This window comes from Petaurus breviceps, unplaced genomic scaffold, assembly GCF_028583685.1.
Source record: "Petaurus breviceps papuanus isolate PSGF00001 unplaced genomic scaffold, PetGlider_PUasm1.0 118, whole genome shotgun sequence".
NCBI lineage: Eukaryota > Metazoa > Chordata > Mammalia > Diprotodontia > Petauridae > Petaurus > Petaurus breviceps.
The window spans coordinates 5164702-5187244 of record NW_027185616.1 but is presented as its reverse complement, the minus strand read 5'-3'; the positions used below and the strand labels follow the sequence as shown (position 1 = coordinate 5187244).

At 34.6% G+C, this 22543-nt stretch overlaps 1 protein-coding gene across 1 annotated transcript in view; it reads left to right on the top strand.

The window, feature by feature from the left end:
* Nucleotides 1-22543, top strand: part of USP7 (ubiquitin specific peptidase 7) — a 96921-nt gene that overhangs the window by 50805 nt on the left and 23573 nt on the right. The window contains 8 exon segments of the mRNA XM_069085582.1: nt 553-657; nt 9415-9613; nt 12610-12748; nt 13445-13533; nt 17205-17313; nt 18057-18187; nt 21113-21167; nt 22414-22494. Of these exon segments, the coding sequence (XP_068941683.1) occupies nt 553-657; nt 9415-9613; nt 12610-12748; nt 13445-13533; nt 17205-17313; nt 18057-18187; nt 21113-21167; nt 22414-22494 (908 nt within the window).

Sequence of the window (22543 nt, the reverse complement as noted above, 5' to 3'; positions counted from 1 at the left end):
ATGTAATTTTTAAACTTGCCCCAATGTAGAATGTATTCCCTTCTGTACCCCCAAATAATTTGGTTTATGTAAAACCTTAACATGGATATATGTTTTCCTTTAAAACTGGTTCATAAGATTTTGTTTGTCACAGATCTCTTTTACAATCTGGTGAAGCTTATTGTATGTACCTCTCTTAGTATGATATTTTTACATGCAGAAAACACAAGGATTAAATTATATTGAAATACAGTTAGTGTTTTCTTTTAATTTTTCACAGATGCTAGGGTAGAACTTCTATTTTTAGGAGTGTATCCTTATGTTAGTGTACTGAGTGTGTATGTATTTGGGGTAAATATAAAAGGCATTCTTATATTTTCTAGAAGTAAAACTTCAGATGATCAGTAGGTTTTTTTTTAATGTATTCGTTAAAGCCATTTGTAATAGCATTTTTATTATGAAAATGTATGGCCTCCAATAAAAGTACTTAAATATGACTTCATTATTGAATTGTTTATAAAGTGAAGACATTAAAAGTTAAAATATTGAGTTTCTTTTCCTCCCTCTTAAAAGCTGGAGATACAGATGATCCACCAAGAATTACACAAAATCCTGTCATCAATGGGAATGTAGCAATGGCTGATGGACATAATAACACAGAGGAAGACATGGAGGATGGTAAGTAAATTTGTGAAGGTGATTTTATCATTTGCATTTCTTTAGAGTTCCTTTATAGTAATTTTTATGCATTCTAGCTTAAAAAGCATTGGCATGTTGTTTGAATTGCAAAGTAGCTTATGGATTCCATGTTGAGTATGTTGACTTTTTTCCTTTAGTATTTTGGGAATATTTAAAACCAAAAGTTTAATAGCAGCTTAGTTTATATTCATGCCTGCAACTTTTCATCCTCTCATAGGATCAAGAATATGAGCTCAGAGTGTGAAGCATAGACCACAGCTCTCTTCGTTTTGAATAGCATAACAGTTTCTACATCTCTTGAGCTTGCTTGGTTTTTCCTTTGTGTTTCTAATACATTAGCATATAGGTGATTAGTCACTACTTTCCCTGCTAATCATAATAGCTCATAGGTATAAAACCAGTTTTAGATGGTCTCCATTTTTATACACTGTCTCTAGATAGAAAGGTCAAGTTTCCTTCCTAGATCATACATGGTAATACAACAGTAAGTTTTTGAAGCAAATTAGTTCAGTAATATAAGTGGCAGAATTTAATGTCGAAGCAGATGTAATGAATTCATATCATTTGAATACCACTTTCCTCTTTCACTTTTTCTCTTTCATTAAAAAAAAAGAAAACTTTTGTGTAGTTTGGCTAACTATGACCAGTTAACTTAAAATAAAAAAGACCAAAAAAAAAAAAACCCCACCAAAGCCAAAAAGATACCAGCCAGTAATAATTTTGTGCAGTCCCTGGAATCTTGCAGTGTAATATGAAACCATGTTCTGTCGAAAACAAGTCCATCAATCCTCATGAGGGTTGTGTCCTTCCCAGGGGAATAACGGGGCAGTTGAAAGAAACCATCAGTCACGGGCTGCATCACCAGAAGGACTGCTGTTCAGACCTCCTGCCAAAAGTTCAGCCTTCATGAGAAACTGCAGCAGTAGTTGAGAGTTCTCTCACAGTGCGGTTTATCCCCTGTCAGCTGGCTGAGGCAATAACTGAGGAAGGTAAAAAGGCGTGGTCTAAATCCCGCTGCTTTATTACCTGTGGAGTGCACTTACAACCCTGTGTAGAAAAGGACAATTGTGTGGGTGTGGTTTTTTGTTGGATTTTTGGTGTTTTTCTTTCAATCACCAGAAATGCCAAGAGACTTTTTAAAAAAGGCATCCAGGAAGCTGGTCTAATTAACCAGTATTTATTAAGAAGGTATAGATGCAGGAGCAAAGAGAGCAGCACTCCACTCTAGTTTGTTATATTTTAGAGTGATTGTATGCTAAGAGTTTTATAGACCTAGAGTAAGGGAGGAAACAACAGTAGTAAAATACTTTTATTTCTAACTTAGACAATCTAAAGAGCATTTCTAGAGTGTAATGGAATTTTGATAAAGGTAACTGAATTGTTAAAAATTACTGCTGTTCTTTAGGAGCTGGAGATGAAACAGCTGTTGCTCCTGTCCTCCATTGGCAATGAAGTGTTTTGAATCAAAGATCTTTTTGTGTGCTATTTAAGATGGGTGGTTTTAGGAGTTTGGAATCTTTGAGGTGAGGTTTATTGAGAGGAATTGTACAATAATAATTTGATAGCATGACAAATAAGGAGTTTAGGCTGATCTCTTCCAGTTGTAACATTAAGTGATACTTTGAAATTTTGAAAAGGTTACTTATAGCAGAGCCCATTTCTTAGCCTTATTTTTTTTTTTTAAAGCAGTCGGGGTTAAGTAACTTGCTCAAGGTTACATGACCACTTATTTCTGGGTGTGGTGCTGAGTATCTGAGCCCAGATTTGATCCCCAGGTCATCCCAACACTGGAGCTGGTGCTCTTACTCGCAGAGCCACCTGGCCCCCCCAAGCAATTGGGGTTAAGTAACTTGTTCAAGGTTACATGGCCAGGTGTTTCTGGGTGGGTGCTAAGTGTCTGAGCCCGGGATTCAATCCCCAGGTCATCCCGACACTGGAGCTGGTGCTCTTACTCGCTGTGCTACCTGGCCGCTCCCCTTATCCTTATCTTTAGTGGATAAAACATACATTTAAGAAGTTTTTTTTTAATGGAGATTATTATTGGAAGGGGGTTGGGTTACAAATTTGTGTAGGATTACATATCAGATAAAGAGAATTGTATGGAATTTATTCCAGATTAATAAAGGATTGTTTTTGTGGACTATTTACCAGGACTTGGCAGTAGTCTTTTTGAACAGGTCATCATAAGTAGCTAAAACCTGGCTTTATATTAAGAAGAAAATAATGTTATGTAATGACCTTTAAGTGTAGCAATGAGAGAAGGTAAAGATTTAGGTAAGGAGGGAAAAGTAACTCTCCACCACCCACAGTAAAAAGAAATACTTTATTCATTTATTTTTATCTTCACATTTTACACTTATTTTTACATTGTTTTTTATTCCTTTTTCTTGTTTAGGAGAGATTGTAACTGAGTTATGCCTATAGTGTACCAAGAATTCTGTTAGTGCAGACACATTGTAGTGTTTTTGATGTCAAAAATAATTTTCTTGTCGATTAAATTTTCATAAAATTAGTGGAGAAAAACGTGAGCATTTGTTTTGGAAGCAACATGAAGTAGACAGCACAGTAGATAACTTTTCTACCTCAGTTTCCTCATCTATAGGGTGGGAGTAATAATAGCATATCCTTCCAAGGGTGGCTATGAGGATAAAATGATTTCGCAAAGCTTAAAGAACTACATAAATGCTTAAATAATAGGGGGGGGGATGGACCTAGTCAAATCAGTTTGCATTTCTTAAGTGCTCACAGTGTAGTAGTTAGAAGCCCTGGGGATGAAGAGAGTCAAAAAACATATCCTACTCATAAGGAGCTCACAATCTAACCACTGTGTACAAATAAGATATATACCGAATAAATTTGGGGAAGGAACTTAGCATTAACAGGAATCAGGAAAAGCTTTTTGCAGAAGGTGTAGTGTTTTTCATCTGAGACCTGAATGAAAGATTCCAGGAGGCAGAGGGAGAGAATTCTAGGCCTGGGGGCAGGCAGCGTACTATTTTATCATGTAGGTAGTATGGTGCCATTTTGAGTTTAATAGGAGGATGACAGGGTGACTTATCCTTTAGGAAGATCACTTTGATAGCTGAATGGAGACTAGACTTAGAGTGGGAAAGAGACTTGGCAACCAGAAGGCTGTTGAAATAATCTTAAGCATGAGATATAGGTTGCATTCTCAGTGAATTATTGTCAACCTCAAATGAGTATGCAAATAAATGCTTTTCAGTTTTTAAAAATTCAGTATCAATAACAATTATCTACCCAGTTACCATAGGTGACTATGATTTGCAAAAGTGATAGAAATCTGGAATTTGCTTCCCAGTTGTTTTGGATTTACATTGAGCTCATGTAGTGTGAAAGCTCCCATTGTAGATCATGATATGTTAAAATTGCTTATTGGGTTGTATATGACAGTAATTACTCTGATAAAAAGATTGTACACAGGAAAACAATCATTTCATTTGACAGTTAAAAAGAAAAAAGAAAGGCGAACTATTTACATGCTTTTAATACAGGTATATATTTTAGGCAAAAACATCAGTGAGAGTCTCTGAGATTTAAGTAAGATTTTTACCCTTCTGTAAACTGAGTTAATATTTTGACCCAAATATATGCTTTATTTTTCTTGAAACCTGAATATGTTTGTTAAGTCTTATCCTTAGTGCCATAAAGACTTCTGTCTGCAGAAAAGCAGTTGGGAAAGCAGGCTTACTCTCAGGGAGTTTATACCTTAGGACCCAGGTACTACAAAGTAAGATGAACCTCTTATTTTTCTCTTCCACTTTATCCGTGAGACTTTGGATATAATTAAGAGGGGAATGAGTGGACACTACTCTTCCTTTCTCCCTTATTAGATGACTGTGCAGACATTGCTCACAACTACTAAGATTGTGGAGTTCATTGTCAAGTATAGGAAAAGTACATGCATGTGGGATATGTGTTAGATTATAGATACTTTGGGGTTTCTGATTTAAAACTGATCTACCTTTGAGCAGACAGTTTTACTATTTTACTAAGGCTATTGTGGGAATTAAGTGAGATAAATTGTTTAACATGCATTTTTAAAAAGTGATGGATGTGGGGCATATCAAATAAAGACTCCTTTAATTAACAGTAAATGTAAAGTCTTGTACTTTAGCTTCATAGTTACTAAACAAGTGGCATAACTAGATGAAAAGGATATAAAGTTTTTCTAAACTTGGAGGTCAGTGAGTTAACAATATTTGATAATTTCTAATATTTGACTTAATAGTTTCTAGGAATAAGGTGAAGATAGCCCATCCTCCAGTATTCTTCTCTGGTCAGAATATAATTATACTATGTTCAGTTATGGTCACGCTACATTTTATGTAAGACATGGATATTTTAGAGAGTGTTCAGATGGGACAGCCGGTACAGTTGAGATCAGTTACCATATGAAGATCATTTTGAAGGAACTAAAGAGGGCAGAACAAGAAGTTGCATGGAGGAAAATTAAGGCTTGATTAAATTAAGAAAAAACAGAGCTATCCACCTTGCGAGGTATAATAAGATTCCTTGAAGTCAAATACTCTATCAGATATATCATTGAAAAGATTTTTTACTCCAGATACATTCTGGGCTAACTAGTTACTAAGTGAGCCCTATCTAAGGGCTCTGTCTTAGGGTCAAAAATAGACTAATGTCCCCATTTGTTTACCTTTATAAGTTTCGCCACTTTACTGGGTTCTGCTTAAAAACACAGTTGACTTGTTTAGGGTCCTGCTTTTTTTTGTGGCTGAAATATGCTTATTTATTAAAATAACCTCTTTTAAAAATATGTATATGCACAAGATAAAATTGGATTTTTTATTTCTACAAGATCTCTATGAAATTTTAGGAGTGCTGCTTTTATTTTGGAATACCCTATGGCCAATATGACTCGCCCAATTAAAAGTTGAAAACCACTGGAGTCATTCCTTCAGTTAAGATGATTAAAATTATACGTGAATATAGCAGTAATCTAACAGTTTTAGCTTTTCTGTCTCTTTCAGTAGTGATATCTGACATATGCATAATCTTATGCTTAATGAGTTATTAGGGCAGCAGATTCTTCCACAAATCTTAAATCTTCACCATTTCATTTTTAGATTGTGTTGCAGTATCATAGGTCTGTAATCGTAAATATTTTTGAGTGACCAAAATATATTATTTATCTACTGGAGTCTCATTTCTGACAAGTTATGTTTGGGAGAATTTCTCCCAAAAGAAATATAAGATGCACAAATTTAGAGAATTCACCCCAAATGTTAGACATGTTTGTTCCTGACCTGTGGTAGAGCATTCTGATCTGTGATAAGCCACAGTTGGACGCATTGTAACTTAACTCTAACATGGTGATGTCATATTGGTGCTGTTGGAGAATGAAGGATAACCAACTAATCAAGGAGAGTTTCCAGATTTAGATACAAAAAGAATCCTAATAGAGATTTAAACAGTCCTACAATTTGTGTGGCGTTATCAGAGTGCTATATTGTAGGCTGAGCTGTCAAAAAATAGACCATTGGGGTTAGAAACATGTTTTGGCTTGAATCTACTTTCATATAATTTTGTGCTTTTTAGCAATAGGTTTTAAATGCTCTTTTCCATAGCTTTTAAGTGTTAAAATACCCTGTTTAAAAAACAAACCCAATCAGTACTTAAATCAGTAAGATAAATAATGGTAATATGGGGATATTGCTAATATTTCCTATTGAGCATCATAGCAATACCTAGAAACAAGAGTTCATTGTTCAGCCATGTTTATAGAACACATCCTATGTACAAAGCAGTAGAAACAGTATATTGTTATTTATTGTGAATTTAAATCTGAATGCTGCTCTTTTCTGCAGGGGCACACCTTGAACTTGAATTTTAAGTTCTAAGGCTTGTGTATAATATTGAGAGCAGATATGAGAATGTTTTGCAAGGTCCTATGAGTAGTGTTTTGTCATCACATATGACAGTGCTTTATGACTCATTCCACAAAGCATTCTATGACCTATTAACTTGAATAATTCCCACACTTTCCCCTTATAGCAAGTTCTTTATCTCTAAAAAAGAATTGGTGTACTAAGACTTGTTCCAACTTAATTAATAGTTACACTCTTTAGAAAATCATTTGTATCTGTCCAGGGAAAAACTCTTAGAATACATATCTTTCCTCCTCAGAATTGCTTGAATAGTTTTTGAGGGGAAAGAAATAAGTTATCAAAAAATTAGGTGTGCCTTTAATAGTTCTGTTTATCTATGGCAAAGAGTACTACCCTTTTGTGAGAACTGATGGACATGTTTTCTCAAGATCAAATTCAACTGCTAGCAAACTTTGAAAACTTCTGTAACTTTAAAAATAGCAATTACTGAGAAATCAGTTATACTCCCAGCTGATTTCCTATGGTCCACCCTAACCACTTCTTCTAACAGTTCATGAGTTGCTGCATTTCATCATTGTCTGACTCTGGGCTACTTGACATGAAGAAGTAAAATATGTCAATCTACGTGCTTCTCTGCCTGTGCTGTTCCATCGGCCACATTTTGCATTTCAGAGATTTTGGTTGCTGTACCTGAAGGAGGCAATACCTTCTAATTTTAAAGTAGGTTGAGTGAGATTTTTGCAAAGCATATTTTTTTACTGTGTCACTTGTCTTGAGAACATCAAAGTTGATTTGAAACAAAAAAGACAGTGATTGTTCAGCACACCGTACTCAATAGTGATTTTATTAAGATATTTATCCAAATTATTATCCAAATGTTTATAGGAAGTAAGCATACTTCAATTTCAGTACCAACTGGAATAATAATGAGGGTTTTCCAAATAGGTGCTACAGTGTAGTAGGTTATTTTCTACCCCTGTGCCCACAAATTGGAATATCTCTGAGGAAAAAAATTAAATGGGAAAACATTTTCCCTATGCAGAGGCACAAAAGAAGTATACATTTTACTTTTTTTGGTGATTGCTTAAATAAAAAATTAACTCATGATGCAGATAATAAATGCTAACTTGAAATCAAAATCAGAGGCTCTTTGTTCTGTGTATAAAACACTGAATTTAAGTCTTTTTTTTTTTTTAAAGCAATCGGGATTAAGTAACTTGCCCAAGGTTACACAGCCAGTTATTTCTGGGTGTGGTGCTAAGTATCTGAGCCCAGATTTGATCCCCAGGTCATCCCAACACTGGAGCCAGTGCTCTTACTCTCTGTGCTACCTGGCCACCCCCCCCATAGAGAGATTTTTAAAAATTCAACCCTTAAGGCCAAGGCTCTTCATTAAGAGAGCACTAAAGGAGATTCCCCAAGAAATCCTACATTTCCACCATCTTCTAGTATGTAGTCTAATAGTAGTCTAATGCAAAGGAAAAGAAAAAACTTGACTTTAGATAAGGTGTTTTAAAATGAATTATCCTAGCCACAAGAGAAAATCAGAGGGAACTTTTAGATTTAATGATATAATAAATATTTTGTTGGGAAAGATGAGTTGGGTTTTGGTTTTGTTTGTTTGTTTGTTTGTTTTGCCTTTTGGAGGGCAATTGGGGTTAAGTAACTTGCCCAAGGTTAAAATGGCTAGGATTTTTAAATTAGCTAAAAATAGGCTAAAAACTTTTGTGTGTGGGTGTTAAGTGTCTGAGGACAGAACCGAACTCCCGTCTTCCTGACTCTGGGGCTGGTGCTCTACTCACTGCGCCATCTAGCAGCCCCTGAAAGATGAATTGTTTATCCAGAATTAGACAAAAAAGCCTATGTGCTTTTTTTTTTCCAGAATGATTCTGGAAATGTTATAGGTGTCATCATCTAACAACCTAGTTGAGAATTTTCAGGTTTAGTAACTATTAACAAAATGTGAAAGAAGAAGCAAGCAACTTTTCAACTGAACATCAAAAACATGTGCACTCCAAAAAAAAACCACCTAACTTAGAGCTTTTAACTCTAAAGTCAGTTTTTTTCTTCGCTTCATGTACTGTAAGGTCACTTGCTTGGCTTTGTGTTGGTGTTTGAAGGCTTCTGCTATTAGGAGCATGGGGCTGATTATTTAAAAAAAAAATTTGTACTTATTTACCTAGTGGTGATTAAATTTTTTTAACTAGCTGGAGACAAGCAGTCATTTTATATTACCTCTTCTTCATCTCCTTATAAGCCAGCAAACAGTTGATGTCTCCATCTAAGCTTTCCTTCCAGCTCCCCAGGCCTTTGCATATGGGTCTCATTTTCAAAATCTTTTATTTTGCTTCTAAAAATAATTTCAGTTATAATTTTCAAGATTGTCCTTTTTTCTTCCTCCATCCCTGGTTCATTTGGGCTGCCAGTGAATTATGAAATAATAGAAATTTAATATTTTTTCCCATACTATTGAATAACATTCTCAACAGTTTGGATGATAGAATTCAGTAAGGAGCCATTCATTGTCCTTGATGTTAGTTTCTCAGTGGAAAACACAATAGATGTTTTCTGTCATTCCTTCAGTTTCCACTCTCCCTGTTTCCATTTTCAGATTCCATGAGTACACATTTACCAGTCTGTTAGAGTATACATTCACTAATCTTTTATAGTGGTTGGAGCTCAGTTGATGCTCATAATCATTGTGCTTCATATCCATCATTAATGGATTGACCAGTGAATTTCCAACAAATAGGATGTTTTTGTATTTCTGGCATTTTATTGTTGTCTGGGATTACATCTGTATAGTTGAAGAATATTTCCAGCTTTTACTATTCAATATGCTCTGACTTCCTGATCATTTTTCTTACAGATACCAGCTGGCGTTCAGAAGCAACCTTTCAGTTTACAGTTGAACGTTTCAGTAGGCTGAGTGAATCAGTCCTTAGTCCTCCGTGTTTTGTACGGAATCTTCCATGGAAGATCATGGTGATGCCACGATTTTATCCAGACAGACCACACCAAAAAAGCGTAGGATTCTTTCTCCAATGCAATGCTGAATCTGACTCCACGTAAGATACTTTCTGTGATGACAATATAAACCCACAAATAGTAATGTTAATTAAATGTTCATTAAACAAATTTGATACGTTTAACACAGAGACTTTTTTCCCCTTTGGAAAAGCAAAAGTGATTTTTCTTTACTCCTTCCACTTACCGTAGTTTTGTATTCTTAGGAAGTTCTAATCCTTATTATATTGTGTCCTCAGTTCATAACCCAATAAAATGCCTTATATAGGTAATTGCTCTATTCCTACTATTCCCAGCCCCTGCTAGCCTAGGAAGTCAAGGGTCATTCTGTGAAGGTGTGCAGGTAGATTGCTTATATTCACTTAATATCTTCTAAGGGGAAACCACTTCATGATTTGACAATTTCTGACTTGTCTCTTATGTGCTGGGCTTTTGGTTTTGTTTTTGTTGTTGTTTTTACAATTTTACATTTTTTTACAAATGTAGATAAAAATAACTACATTTTTAAGCAGCCTAGATCCAAAGAAAAGCTGAAAGGTTCTTTGGAAATCATTTCGATGAAACTTCTTATTTATGAGCAAGAAAACTGAAACCCAGAGAAAAACTTGCCTTAAGGTGGTAATCCAACCAGTTAGTGATAGATATAGGGCTAGAACTCGCACTACAGGGCTTCATGTGATAGATGCAGGGCTAGAACTCGCACTACAGGGCTTCATGTGATAGATGCAGGGCTAGAACTCGCACTACGGGGGCTTCATGTGACTTTTGACGTTTGGTATGTCTTCCCCATCCCCTGTTGTTGGTTGAAAATGTTGTTCATTTAATTTCCAAAAAGTATTCAGAACAGGGAAAAATCTTGGTTTATATATGATGAGTTTATAAAGCAGCATATCTAAAAATTATATGATTCTTTACAGAAGATCATAAGATTTAGAGCTAAAAGAGCCTTAGAGATATTTCAGTCCAGGACTGGGGAACCTGCGGTTTCTTTAGGCCCTCTAGGTCCTCAAGTGGGGGGGGGGCCCTTTGACAGAATCCAGAATTTGTTTTGTAAAACTTTGAGTCAGTCCAAAGGCCACACCCAAGGACCTAGAAGGCCACAAGTTCCAGGTTCCTCACCCCTGTATAGTCCAACCCCTTTCATTTATTCCTTGAGAAAATTCATTAGAGTAATAAAACACTTCAAAACTCCTAAGTTGGGACAAATGGACTTTCTCCTCATTCTTATGCCCATGACCTGATGATCATAAATGGTATGCTTCAATTGAGTGTAGAAAATATGCCTGGTTTATGGGAAGAACATATGTTAATATTATGTGTTCTCTGGTCAGAAGAGGAATCATCACAGCAGAGCTTAGGAAAAGAAAACTGTAATACAACATCACATTTTTGTTCCATGAATCTGTGTGGCGAGTGCCACTATTAATAATGTTTATAAGTATCACTTTCTAGATGTTTGGAGAAAGGGCTTGTTTAGGAATAGTCTTTCTTATTTAATCTTCATAATCGACACTAGATTGGGGACAAATAGTGTTTTTCTTTCATCCTAATTTTGTTAGTCTTTCACATGCTCATGAATCAAGGTGCAACATAGCGTGTTATAGACAGAACATTCAATCTAGATTTCAAAGGACTTATCTCCTATCTCTATTTGCTTGCTACTAGTGTGACTGGACAAAGTCCCTTCATCTCTCCCAGGCTTACTCTTATCTATAAAATAAGGAGTTTGGACTAAGTATTCTCAGATTCCTTTTAGCTCAAGATTCGATGATTCCCAGACTAGAAAACTAGTTCATTTTGGGCACAATTTAGACAAAATATTCGAAAGAGAAGAATACAGGGAGGCCAAAGTTCAAAACAATTTAGTGCCTATGAATTTATACCCTAACATAACAATCGCTTATCAGTTTATACACAGACACAGGAAATTATGGCACATTTACCAGCACAAAATTTGCTCATGACCACTAAAAATTTAATGTTGTAGTTTTTGGTCCGTAATTGCAATTCTTGTAGTTGAATTTAAAATTTCTGTTCTCAAATAGACAAGGAGAAATCACATTAAATGATACCTTTCTAAACCAGTACAAAATTCCATTTTGGAATTCTGCCAAATCACCTGGGTGATCATGGCTAGGTCATGCATTTTAGAAGTCATGAAGGTGTTTTTCTTAGATTTTTACTATTCACTTTTCTTTGCAAACTTGAAGCGTGTAATCTACATGTTACCTTTTTAATGTGGTTTGATGTATTCCTTTTGGTTTGCAAACATTGATCTTATTTACCCATGCTCCACCTTATTCCTTTTATTACTAGACAACAAAGGAAGATTAGAAAGTAAAGTTTGCTAGCTGACTTCAGCCCTTTGATATGTAGGTGCATAAAACACCTAAAATCAGTATCCTTATTGTTAGAATATTTTAGGCATTGAATTTGAAAACATTTTACCTTCCTTCTGTTGTTTAAAGAAGAACTAACTTTTATGCTGTTGTAAAACACAATGAGCTTGTAAATTTTTTCCTAAAAGAGTAGTTTTTAGACAGCATGATGTAGAGTGCCAGATGGGATTCAGGTTTCTCCTCTGACACATCCTGGTTTTGTCACCTCAGGAAAGTTCCTTTAACTTCAGTGTCCCAGGCAACTTTCTAAGGTTGCAAAATAGTTGCTGACCTACGTTGGTTGAGAGAGTTTCCTCACCAGGAGCTCCCTACACCAGTGAAATCACAGGTCTCAATTTTTTAAAATGCTACGGCAGGAATAGCAGATACTGTTTTTTGTTTTATGAAAAAAATATTTAATATTTTGTAAATACTGAATCATAACACTTAAATTGTGACTGTTTTTGCTAGAACCAGTTTCTCACTAAAGAAAATTTAAAGAATGAAACTTAACAAAGCTTTTGCTGCCTCTTAACCAGTTTTTGAGATTGATTAGTTTGTTAAATATATGAATTAAGATCTTAAAGCACTTTGGTGTCTTAAATGTTTTAGTTTATCTACTGAGCCTTTCATATATTCATATACTTTTTTAAAAACAGGTCATGGTCTTGTCATGCACAAGCTGTACTGAAGATAATAAATTACAAAGATGATGAAAAATCATTCAGCCGCCGCATCAGTCACTTATTCTTTCATAAAGAAAATGATTGGGGATTTTCCAATTTCATGGCATGGAGTGTAAGTTAACAATGTGGTTAGCATATATTACAATTGGATTTTATATCACTTATTTCACTAAATGCTGTATGATTCCTGTTCATAAAATTACCCTGGATTTTAGCATCAAGATGTTAAGTATGTGGGCAAAAATTCCTTGCTCATATTGCATGTTTTGCCAATTTACCAAAGGAACTTTTATATAAGTTTGTGCCTAGTTGGGAATGTGTATATACTGTATTGTAGCCAAAAACAGAACAGTAATATCTACAACAGGAAAACAAAAAACAGCTCAAATTATGAATCATTATTAGTACTTCCAGTTTCTATAACATTATAGATACTTGAACCTTTTGTTTCATTATCACTGTTTCTGAAGTAAACATTTTAAGGAGCCAAATTAAACTGTTGGTAGTACCTATATATTACTGGAGTAATTCTTTAAAAGTCCAGTGATTCTTTTATGCCTTGTTTGGTGCACTGCACATTGAAATGTTACAAAAATAAAAACCTAAACAGAATTGCTTAAGTTTCACAAAGATGTGACTGGGGATGGGGGGGGTACTATTTAGTGATCAAACAGGTATTCAGTTAATTAAACAATCCTTATGTACAAGAAACTTATAGTCAATAGAATTACTATTGTTTTTTTTTAAAGAGTATATGTATTTCATAATATGTCTTATACAGATTCAACAGTCTTTTTTTATTTTGTAGGAAGTTACTGATCCTGAAAAAGGATTTATAGAAGATGACAAGGTTACTTTTGAAGTCTATGTACAGGCAGATGCTCCCCATGGAGTTGCGTAAGTTTTTCTTTTTAGTTTTGTCTTCAAGAAAGTTTCCTTTAGTCAATATCATCAGCACAGATTAAATAGGAGCTGTATTTCTAATGGTCTTTACTACCCTAGTTGAGGGGGCTGTTTGATTTCATTGGTGTGTAGATATCCTTAGACTCAGATCACGATCCTTCTGTGACTCAGCAGAACATCTTTTAGCATTTGAGTGACTGAAAAATTAATATCTGTAACATTAATTAATATGTAACAGTATTTGTAACATAAATCGCCTCTCCAGATTTAGCTAGCCCATTTCTTGTATGATGACTTCTAGTCCATTGAAAAGTCTATACTTGTCATACCACATTTAAAGGAAGCCATTCATTTAATGATTTGAGAAGTACCATATAAATAAATAGGCTACCATATAGAATAAGAGTTACACAATGAGAAAGCATGAATGGATTGCAATTTGTACCCATAAATATTTTTAAATTAAACACAAATCCACCAAAATATAAGTAAACCTCCTATAGTAGTAGACCATGTCCTTAAAGCTAAGCACAGATAAGTCCTTCCTCTACCTTTCCTCTTTTACACCTACAAGCATGACAGCAAAACATAGCCTCACAGGCTTTTTTCTCCAGTGAAATATATATCACACATATGTTAAGATCATAGAAAATCCCCCAGCAGATATAACAACAATAACTTTTTCAGTATTCTTATAATTATCGATATCAAGTGAAATTTAAAACAGCAGGTATATGTGCTTGACTGATAGATATCCTGTCCAGCATCAAAATGGAACAGATATCCTTTTGCTGGTGAAGTTCTCTTAATACTTTTTATTTATTGATGGCATTATACTGAGGCTATCAAGTCTCAGAATATTTCCTTAATAAGATAACAAATCACTCAAAGGAAAATTCAGATTAATGAAGAATGCCTCTATCTTTACTTAAGACTATGGCATGCAGTTGGATGGACAGTCCATTAACAAATTTATCTTGGTAAGACACTACCCGTAATTAAATAGGAGAAGGATAAGGCTGGATTACATTTGGGAAGTTGCCTGGTTCTTTCAACATTCCCAAGCTACTTATTGATACACAAATTCATCTTGCCTGCAAATCATGGAACACTAAAAAATTTAAAAGAATCAGAAGTGATTTGTGACCCAAAAGACAATAGGAAGACTCATGTTAAGTAGATTGTGGAATATTACCAATAGTAACATACATAAAGGAAGTAGTAGAGAAGGTATTCAGGGAATGTTTGATTGGGTTGTTCATCTAGCTAAGCAGATAGACTGATTGCTATGCTGAGACTGTTAAATTATTATTAAATGACTTAGAGGGCCGTCAGCGGGTTCAGTAAATCCTCTGTAGAATATATGGGAGGACTTGCACAATAATAGAGAAGATTTATAGAGAGCTTTAAAGTTTGCAATTATTTTATAAATTCTCTAATTTGATCACCAAGAGCCTAATTGCCTTGTCAGGCAGGCTTAGTTGAGAAAAGTAAAACTACAAATGGGTGTGATACTTTACCATGGTCACACAGCTATTAAATATTAAAGGTGAGATTAAATTCAAGGCTCTGTAGACTTTAAGTTTCGCATAATTTCCACAGTATTATGCCTCCTTTTTGTAGTTCATTACTCCTATAGAATATGAAGATGTGAATATGTTAATGTGCATTGTAGAGATTGCCCATATTTATGAGATCATGGATCAAATTAAGCATATTACCTACCACTAGTATTTGGTAAGTTTTTATTAGTTTACAAGTATTATGAGCAGAGGTTTCCTCTGAGCTCCTTATTTTCATATTTTAAGCTAAGTAATTACCAAAGATGGTTTATTCAAATAGTGGTTTTTATACCATTAAACTAACAACAAAAATTTAATTAAAAAACAAAACAAAACCCTGACCTGCCTGTGTTTAAATCCATTCTCTGACCTTTATATGATTTACTCCCCCCACAAATGAAAATTAATTGGTTAACCCAAAATGATAGTATGGCAAACACTCATCACCAGTTACTTTGTAAATCTTCAATCCAGCAAACAGGAACCTACTGTGTAGCCCTGTTGGGTATACAAAGAAATCCTGTTTTGCTGCATTCACAGGCCAAGGATGCCCATCCACATCCCAGGAGAGCTTTGTGAAACAAGTTTTTAACTAATGTTTGTGAACTCTCATTTTTAAATACTTTGATAACTGAGAAGCAAGTTCATTGGCTTCACCAGGCTGCCAAAGGGAATTGTGATACAAAATGGATTGAGTCCTTTCTTTAAAATAACACTCCCTGTTTGATTCCTCCCCCTCATAACAATGCAAACTACCAAGTTATTAACTGTTTTTTTGGCCTTTTGGAGGGCAGTTGGGGTTAAGTAACCGGTCCAAGGTTACAGGGCTAGTTTTTCTGTGTGGGTGTTAAGTGTCTGAGGCCGGAACCGAACTCAGGTCCTCCTGACTGGCACTTTACTCACTGTGCCACCTAGCCGCCCCCTTAACATTATAAAACACAATCATGTTTGCTTCATCTTAATGGAAAAAGAAGTTAAATAAGGATCTTTAGTTCTTCTGTCAAGTAAAAATTACTCTATGTTTCCTCAGTGTCTTCTTTGGTTGACTTTTTTTTTCTTTTTTGAGGGGGGAAGGCAAAGCAATTGGGATTAAATGACTTGCCCAAGTCACACAGGGTCAGTTGTCTGAGGCCAGTTTTGAACTTGGGTCCTCCAGACTCCAGGGCTTGTGCTTTATTTACTGAGCCACCTAGCTGCCCCTTTGGTTGACTTTTAAAGGAAAAAAGCTTAATTATGCATTTTGTTTTTAAACCAATCATTGTTTTGGTTGACTTTTCCATCCTGCCCTTTGTTCATGGATTCTGTTTCTTTGTGATAGGAAACCATCAATCAGCTTTTATTCTGTATCCAAAATACTCTTCTTAATTTTTAGCGCTCAGTTCTGCTTTAATTTCATTTCTTTGATATTAGGGAATGTAAGTATCTGTAGATTGTACATTCACCCCAACCAATACAGATCAGCAGCTGTAAAACTGTAATTTTTCTAGGGAAGGTTTTGGTTAGGCGGTTTGCCTGGTATTGTATGTGTTAGAGGTAGGACTTAAGCCAGATATTCGTGATGATGAAGCTACATCTCTATCTGGAACACTTTGCAGTTGGATTTGTTAAAATAGAATTTTACCTGTGCTATAGGGCACGCATTCTCATGTATTTTTCCTTAGTTACAATATAGCTCCCCTAATTCGTTGATTGTCTCAGCCTCTTTTTTTTTTTTTTAACCAGTACCACCAATTTCCATGGCAGCTGGCTGGTATTCGAAGTTTTTGTCTTAAGTATGAAATGCCAAAGCCAACCAGCTCACTGTAAACTATTGTCCTTGATTTCATTAAGACAATGCTCAGTTACATGGATCAGTAGTAAATTTCATGGCTGATAATTACTCAGCCTTCTATCATTTTAACGTGGATAAATCAATATTCGTTCCATCATCCTATGCAGTAGGTAGATTTTGTGAGATTGACATATATATATATATATATGTGTGTGTGTGTGTGTGTGTGTGTGTGTTTTATGATGTTTAATATACGATAGTTAATACATACATACATATATAAACACATTCGTAGCTTGTGCAATTTATCCTTAACTTTAAACTGTTTTTAGGTGGGATTCCAAGAAGCATACAGGATATGTTGGTTTAAAGAACCAGGGAGCAACTTGTTACATGAACAGTTTGTTACAAACTTTATTTTTCACAAATCAACTACGCAAGGTAAAGTGTATCATATTTCTCCATCCATTTTCTTTTGTCTTGTACTTTTTTACTTCGAAGAATACTCAGGGAAATCCTTTTAGTAGACTATTTTTTTTTCTACTATTAACATAAAATTTGCCTTTCTTCACTCATTGGTCTTGTTAATCACACAGGTGTTTAAAATATAACTGCAGTGAATATGATTTAGCTTTACAAACCATGCCTCTACTTCTAATTGGTCACTCTTAGATTTCTGTTCTAGAAATAAACTGTATGTTCATCATCCTTTTATATTTCATATTACTGTGTTTAAACAGTGTATAAGTAGCACATAAGTATACCTTTTTTTATCAGCAGTGTTTATCATTACTAAATGCATTTTGCTAATCAGCTTTATCTATTAATAGTTGCCATGTATTTCAACATGTTCTGGATTCAAATGTTCTGATTTTGATATATGGTTATTTACCTGCTGATTTGCTTACAATAGTAGGAGCCAACCAAGTTTTCTTTGGCATGATCTGAAAGTGAATTATGTTATGTTGTTTTAAGATGTGAAAATTGCTTTTATCAAAGTGAGCTTTAGGGTTTTACCTTATAAAACCTTAGGTTTTACCCATATAACTTTTTTGAGAAACCTCAATTACAGGTAAATGGAGAAAATGTATATTTATTTGTATTTAAGACAGAAAATGTTTCACAGCAGGAATAATTGCAAAAATAGTGCATTTTTATAACTTTTAATAAATGATTCATTTTAGGCTGTATACATGATGCCAACAGAAGGTGATGACTCATCAAAAAGTGTTCCTTTAGCATTACAAAGAGTTTTCTATGAACTACAACACAGTGACAAACCAGTAGGAACAAAAAAGCTAACGAAATCATTTGGGTAAGTATGAAGAAATCCATTATTTTTTAATTTTTAAATTATTTTTTAATTTTTTAATTAATTTGTTTGTTTCCTTTTAGTTTACAGGATTCAATTCCACAATTCCTTGAGTTTCACATTTTGTCCCCGTCCCTCCCCTCCCCCCCATGGTGGCATATAGTCAAGTATAGGATCTGTAAATACTTTCACATTATACATTAGTCAGGTTATAAAGACACATTGTATCAGATGGAATGCAAAATGATAAAGAGGACATAAAACCAAACAAGAGAAGGAAAAAGATCAAGTATTTTGCTTCCACCTGGGCATAAACTCAGTTCTTTCTAATTTTTTCTCTGGATGCACATATTTCTCTCCATCGTGAGTCTTTTGGGATTGACTTATATCACTGCATTGCTGAGAAGAGTCCAGTCTATCAAAGTTAGTCATCACACATACGTTGTGTCTGTAATTGTGTACAAATTTCTCCTGGTTCTACTCTTCTCACTCAGTATCAGTTTGTATTTAAGCCTCTCCAGGTAAATATGAAGACTGCCTGCTCCTTGTTTGTTATAGCACAGTAGTATTCCATAACATGCATATACCACAACTTCTTCAGCCATTCCCCAATTGATGGGCACCCCCTTGATTTCCAATTCTTTGCCACCACAAAAAGAGCTGCTATAAACATTTTTGTACATATGGGTCTTCCTCCCACTTCTATGATTTCTTTGGGATATAACCCTAGGAGTGGTATTAGAAATCCATTTCTTACTTGCACTTACAGGTGGAAATTTCCTCTATAATTGGTTTAAGCATGTGTATGAAGGTGCATTCATCAATTTCTAGTTTATAACTCTTAACCCACACTGGTTTTCCTCCTCAAAATGGAATAGTGAAACATAGAAATGAATAAAAATAGATTAATGTGCCTGGGGTTAAAGATGCTTTTTATTATATTCCTATGTTTATTTTCAAAATGTGTTGGAAGAGATTAAAGGAATTAGCCTCGTTTCATTAGGTCTGCTCTGACATATCTTCTAAGCTATCACAATCATAATTGAAGAGAAACTTGACACCATTTAATACAAACTCCCTGTGAACCTCAGCGATCTGAATTTTTAAATCTTGAAAACCTTAAACGAAAAAAATTTCAGGAAAAAAAATGTCCAAGTTGGATGTATGCACAACAGAGAAGCAGCATATCCAGAAATGAAAAAAATAGGAAAATTTCAGCATCAAGAGTTTTCATACAGTTTGGCATTTGTATTCAGGAGGGGATCTGTACAAGTTTTATTACCATTAAATTAAATGATAGAAGTAAATTTAGAGATAATAAACATGTCTTTCCAATAAAAAGTGAAATGGAACAATATTTGGATGCTACCACTCAAACATATAAGATTCAGTGCCAGCAGGTCTGTAAAGAAATAGACTGATGGCAAAATTTTAAATTAGTATAGTCTTTTTGAAAGCAATAGAGACTAGTCAGCTGCAAAAACTCAGACCTTTGAAATGATAGTCCTTACATTGTTATTATGTTATTGACTTAGGGTTGAAAGATCAATATCTGCACATTTTAGTATCAAAAGTTGAAAGTAGTCCGACATCATGAATAGCTTCATTGCAACATGCTACAGTGTGAAATATGCCACTTTTTAAAACACTAGTTCTATGCCTTTATATATATTGTCCCCCATGTTTGTAGTATGCATCTTCCTCACCTTCACTCATAGAATCCTTCCTTCAAAGAAAGCCCTTGTAGGGGCGGCCAGGTGCTCAGCGAGTAAGAGCATCGGTCACAGTGTTGGGATGACCTGGGGATTGAATCCAGGCTCAGATTCAGCAGCACACCCAGAAATAACTGGCCATGTAACCTTAAGCAAGTTACTTAACCCCAGTTGCTTAAAAAAAAATAAAAAAAGAAAGCCTTTGTCAGGTCCCATTGCTTAGATAAAGGCTTTTCCACATCCCTTTTGCTAATTTACTTTTTATATACTTAAAATTATTTGTTTAAATGTTGTATCCTTCTTGTAAAAATATAAGCTCCAAGGGAACAAGACTGTATAATTTCTTACTCTGGATTCCTACCACCTGGCCCAGTGCCTTGTAAATAGTAACTGCTTAGCAAATGTTGCTTGAATTTGTTGAACTTTATTATGTAATTTGATACAGAGAAAAAAGAATTCAAAACAGCAGTACATACACAGATCATAAGCATGCTAATACAAAATTTAGAAGAAACAAGCTAAGTTTTTATTATTGAAGATAACTTTTAAAAATTTATTTGCTCTAAAATATTTCTATTGTAAAATACTTAGAATCTAATCCCTGGGTGAAAAGACTTCATTCACAATGTCAAAGGCAGTTTCAGTGTTTGTTTCTTCTTGCTTTTACATAATTGAATTTTACCATTTTACTTGAGTGATTTTTTTTTTTCAGGCACCAAGATCATAATGTTTGACTTAGGATAGACTCTGTACATAGAAAGTATTTTATAGTTGTATAGGCTCTAAATTTCTCTTAGATCTCCAGGATCTTGATTATGATATTTTCAAAACAGAATTTGAACTTTGAATAAAATAATGCTCATTCAATTTTATCCCTGGAAAAATTCTGTGTTTAAACATTCCAACTTTGTAAAAGTGTACTTGGTCATCTTTTCAGTATAAATATCAGTGAGTCATTTAACTTCTCCAGATTATTCTTGAAGTCCACTTACAGTTTAAATTGTTAAGATTTAATCTGGTAGAAATCCAGATGTAGATTTGGAGTCTTTGTGTAGAGCCCCTTCCTCACTCACCTATACTTCCTTGAGCAAGCCACTTCATCCCCCTTGGCCCAAATTCCTTCATTGTTAAAATACTGGGGTTGGAGTAGAGTGCCTTTCCAGCTCTTAAATCTACCTTTCCATAAAATAGAAATTTTATTTTTATCTTTTAAAAGATGGGAAACTTTAGACAGCTTCATGCAACATGATGTCCAAGAACTATGTCGAGTGGTAAGTTTCCTGCAGTATTTTTACCCTGATTATGTAAAATAGGTTAAAAAAAAGAGTAAAGTACATTTTATTGCTTAATAAGAAGTCAAGCCCAGGTGTATATGCAATCTCTTTGTTCAGTTAGGAATGACATTGGGTCTAGTTGGCTAAACTTAGATGTAAATTTTGTTAACTTCTATAAAATGAGTATATTAGTCTAGTAAATGAGGTCTAATGTCTCTTCCCAGCAGCAAAATTCAGCAATTCTGCAAGATATCTTTGAGGACTAATTCTGTGCTCCTCCCTCTATACACAGAAATATCTGTTTTATAGTTAGGTGCTTAAAAAGTAAAATTAATACAAATTTATTCTGTTGTAGTGAGAATGTACATATAGTATAGTAAGCAGATTGAATTAGATGTGCTTGATAGGAATCATTTTGGATTCAACACTACTTTATGACATTTAATTGTCTCTTCATGCACTACAATACCTGACTTCTCCCTTCCTAATTTAATGTACATGTGGACCTCCCTCTTCAACACCAGGTTGGAATATTTCCTCAAAAAGTTACTTGGAAATTAAGCATAATAAAATTTAAAAGTTTGGAGACAGATCATTTTATTAAAGCCTGGAGCTTTTCCCCAAAAGTAAAGCATAGCTTAAATTGGCATTTTTGGATTAGCAGTTTACAGGACATAGAACTCACAATGTTTTCTGTGGCCCCCTCTTTGGAAGATTGTTTCACCCCTGTTTTGTGCTAACATAAGATTCTGTTGTCTTATAGTGACAGTGTAGCCACCATTATTCATTTACCCTGGCTGTATAGCCCCCATAATAGCCAAAATCAAGTTTCTCTCTCCTTATTTCAAAGCCTACAAACTTCATTGAATCTCAAGCTAATTCTGCTTTCTTGTTCTGAGGATTGCTCCACAACTATTCCGCCATTGTCTTTATATATGTTAGGATCAGCCTTTTTGTGATAGAAGTGTCCATGAAATTAGTGAATAAGAATGCTGGATTTGGGCTTAGAAGGTCTGAGGAGTTCAAACCCAGGTTCTGCTACTCACCAGTTTGTTGTCATTTTTAACCTGAGCCACAGTTTTCTCAGATGTAAAATGAGGAAGTTTTGACCACTTGCTTTCTCGGGTCCTTTCAACTCTTATAATCTGTACAATTTGCTATTATAATGATATGATAGAATAATGTATGATAACATGAAATATATAATTGTTAAAATTAAAAAAGTTTTAAAATTCTGTTTCAGTTGCTTGATAATGTGGAGAATAAAATGAAAGGAACATGTGTAGAAGGCACCATACCTAAATTATTTAGAGGCAAGATGGTGGTATGTAAACTACCCACTAAAACTATTTTGAAAGAAATATTTAAGTGGT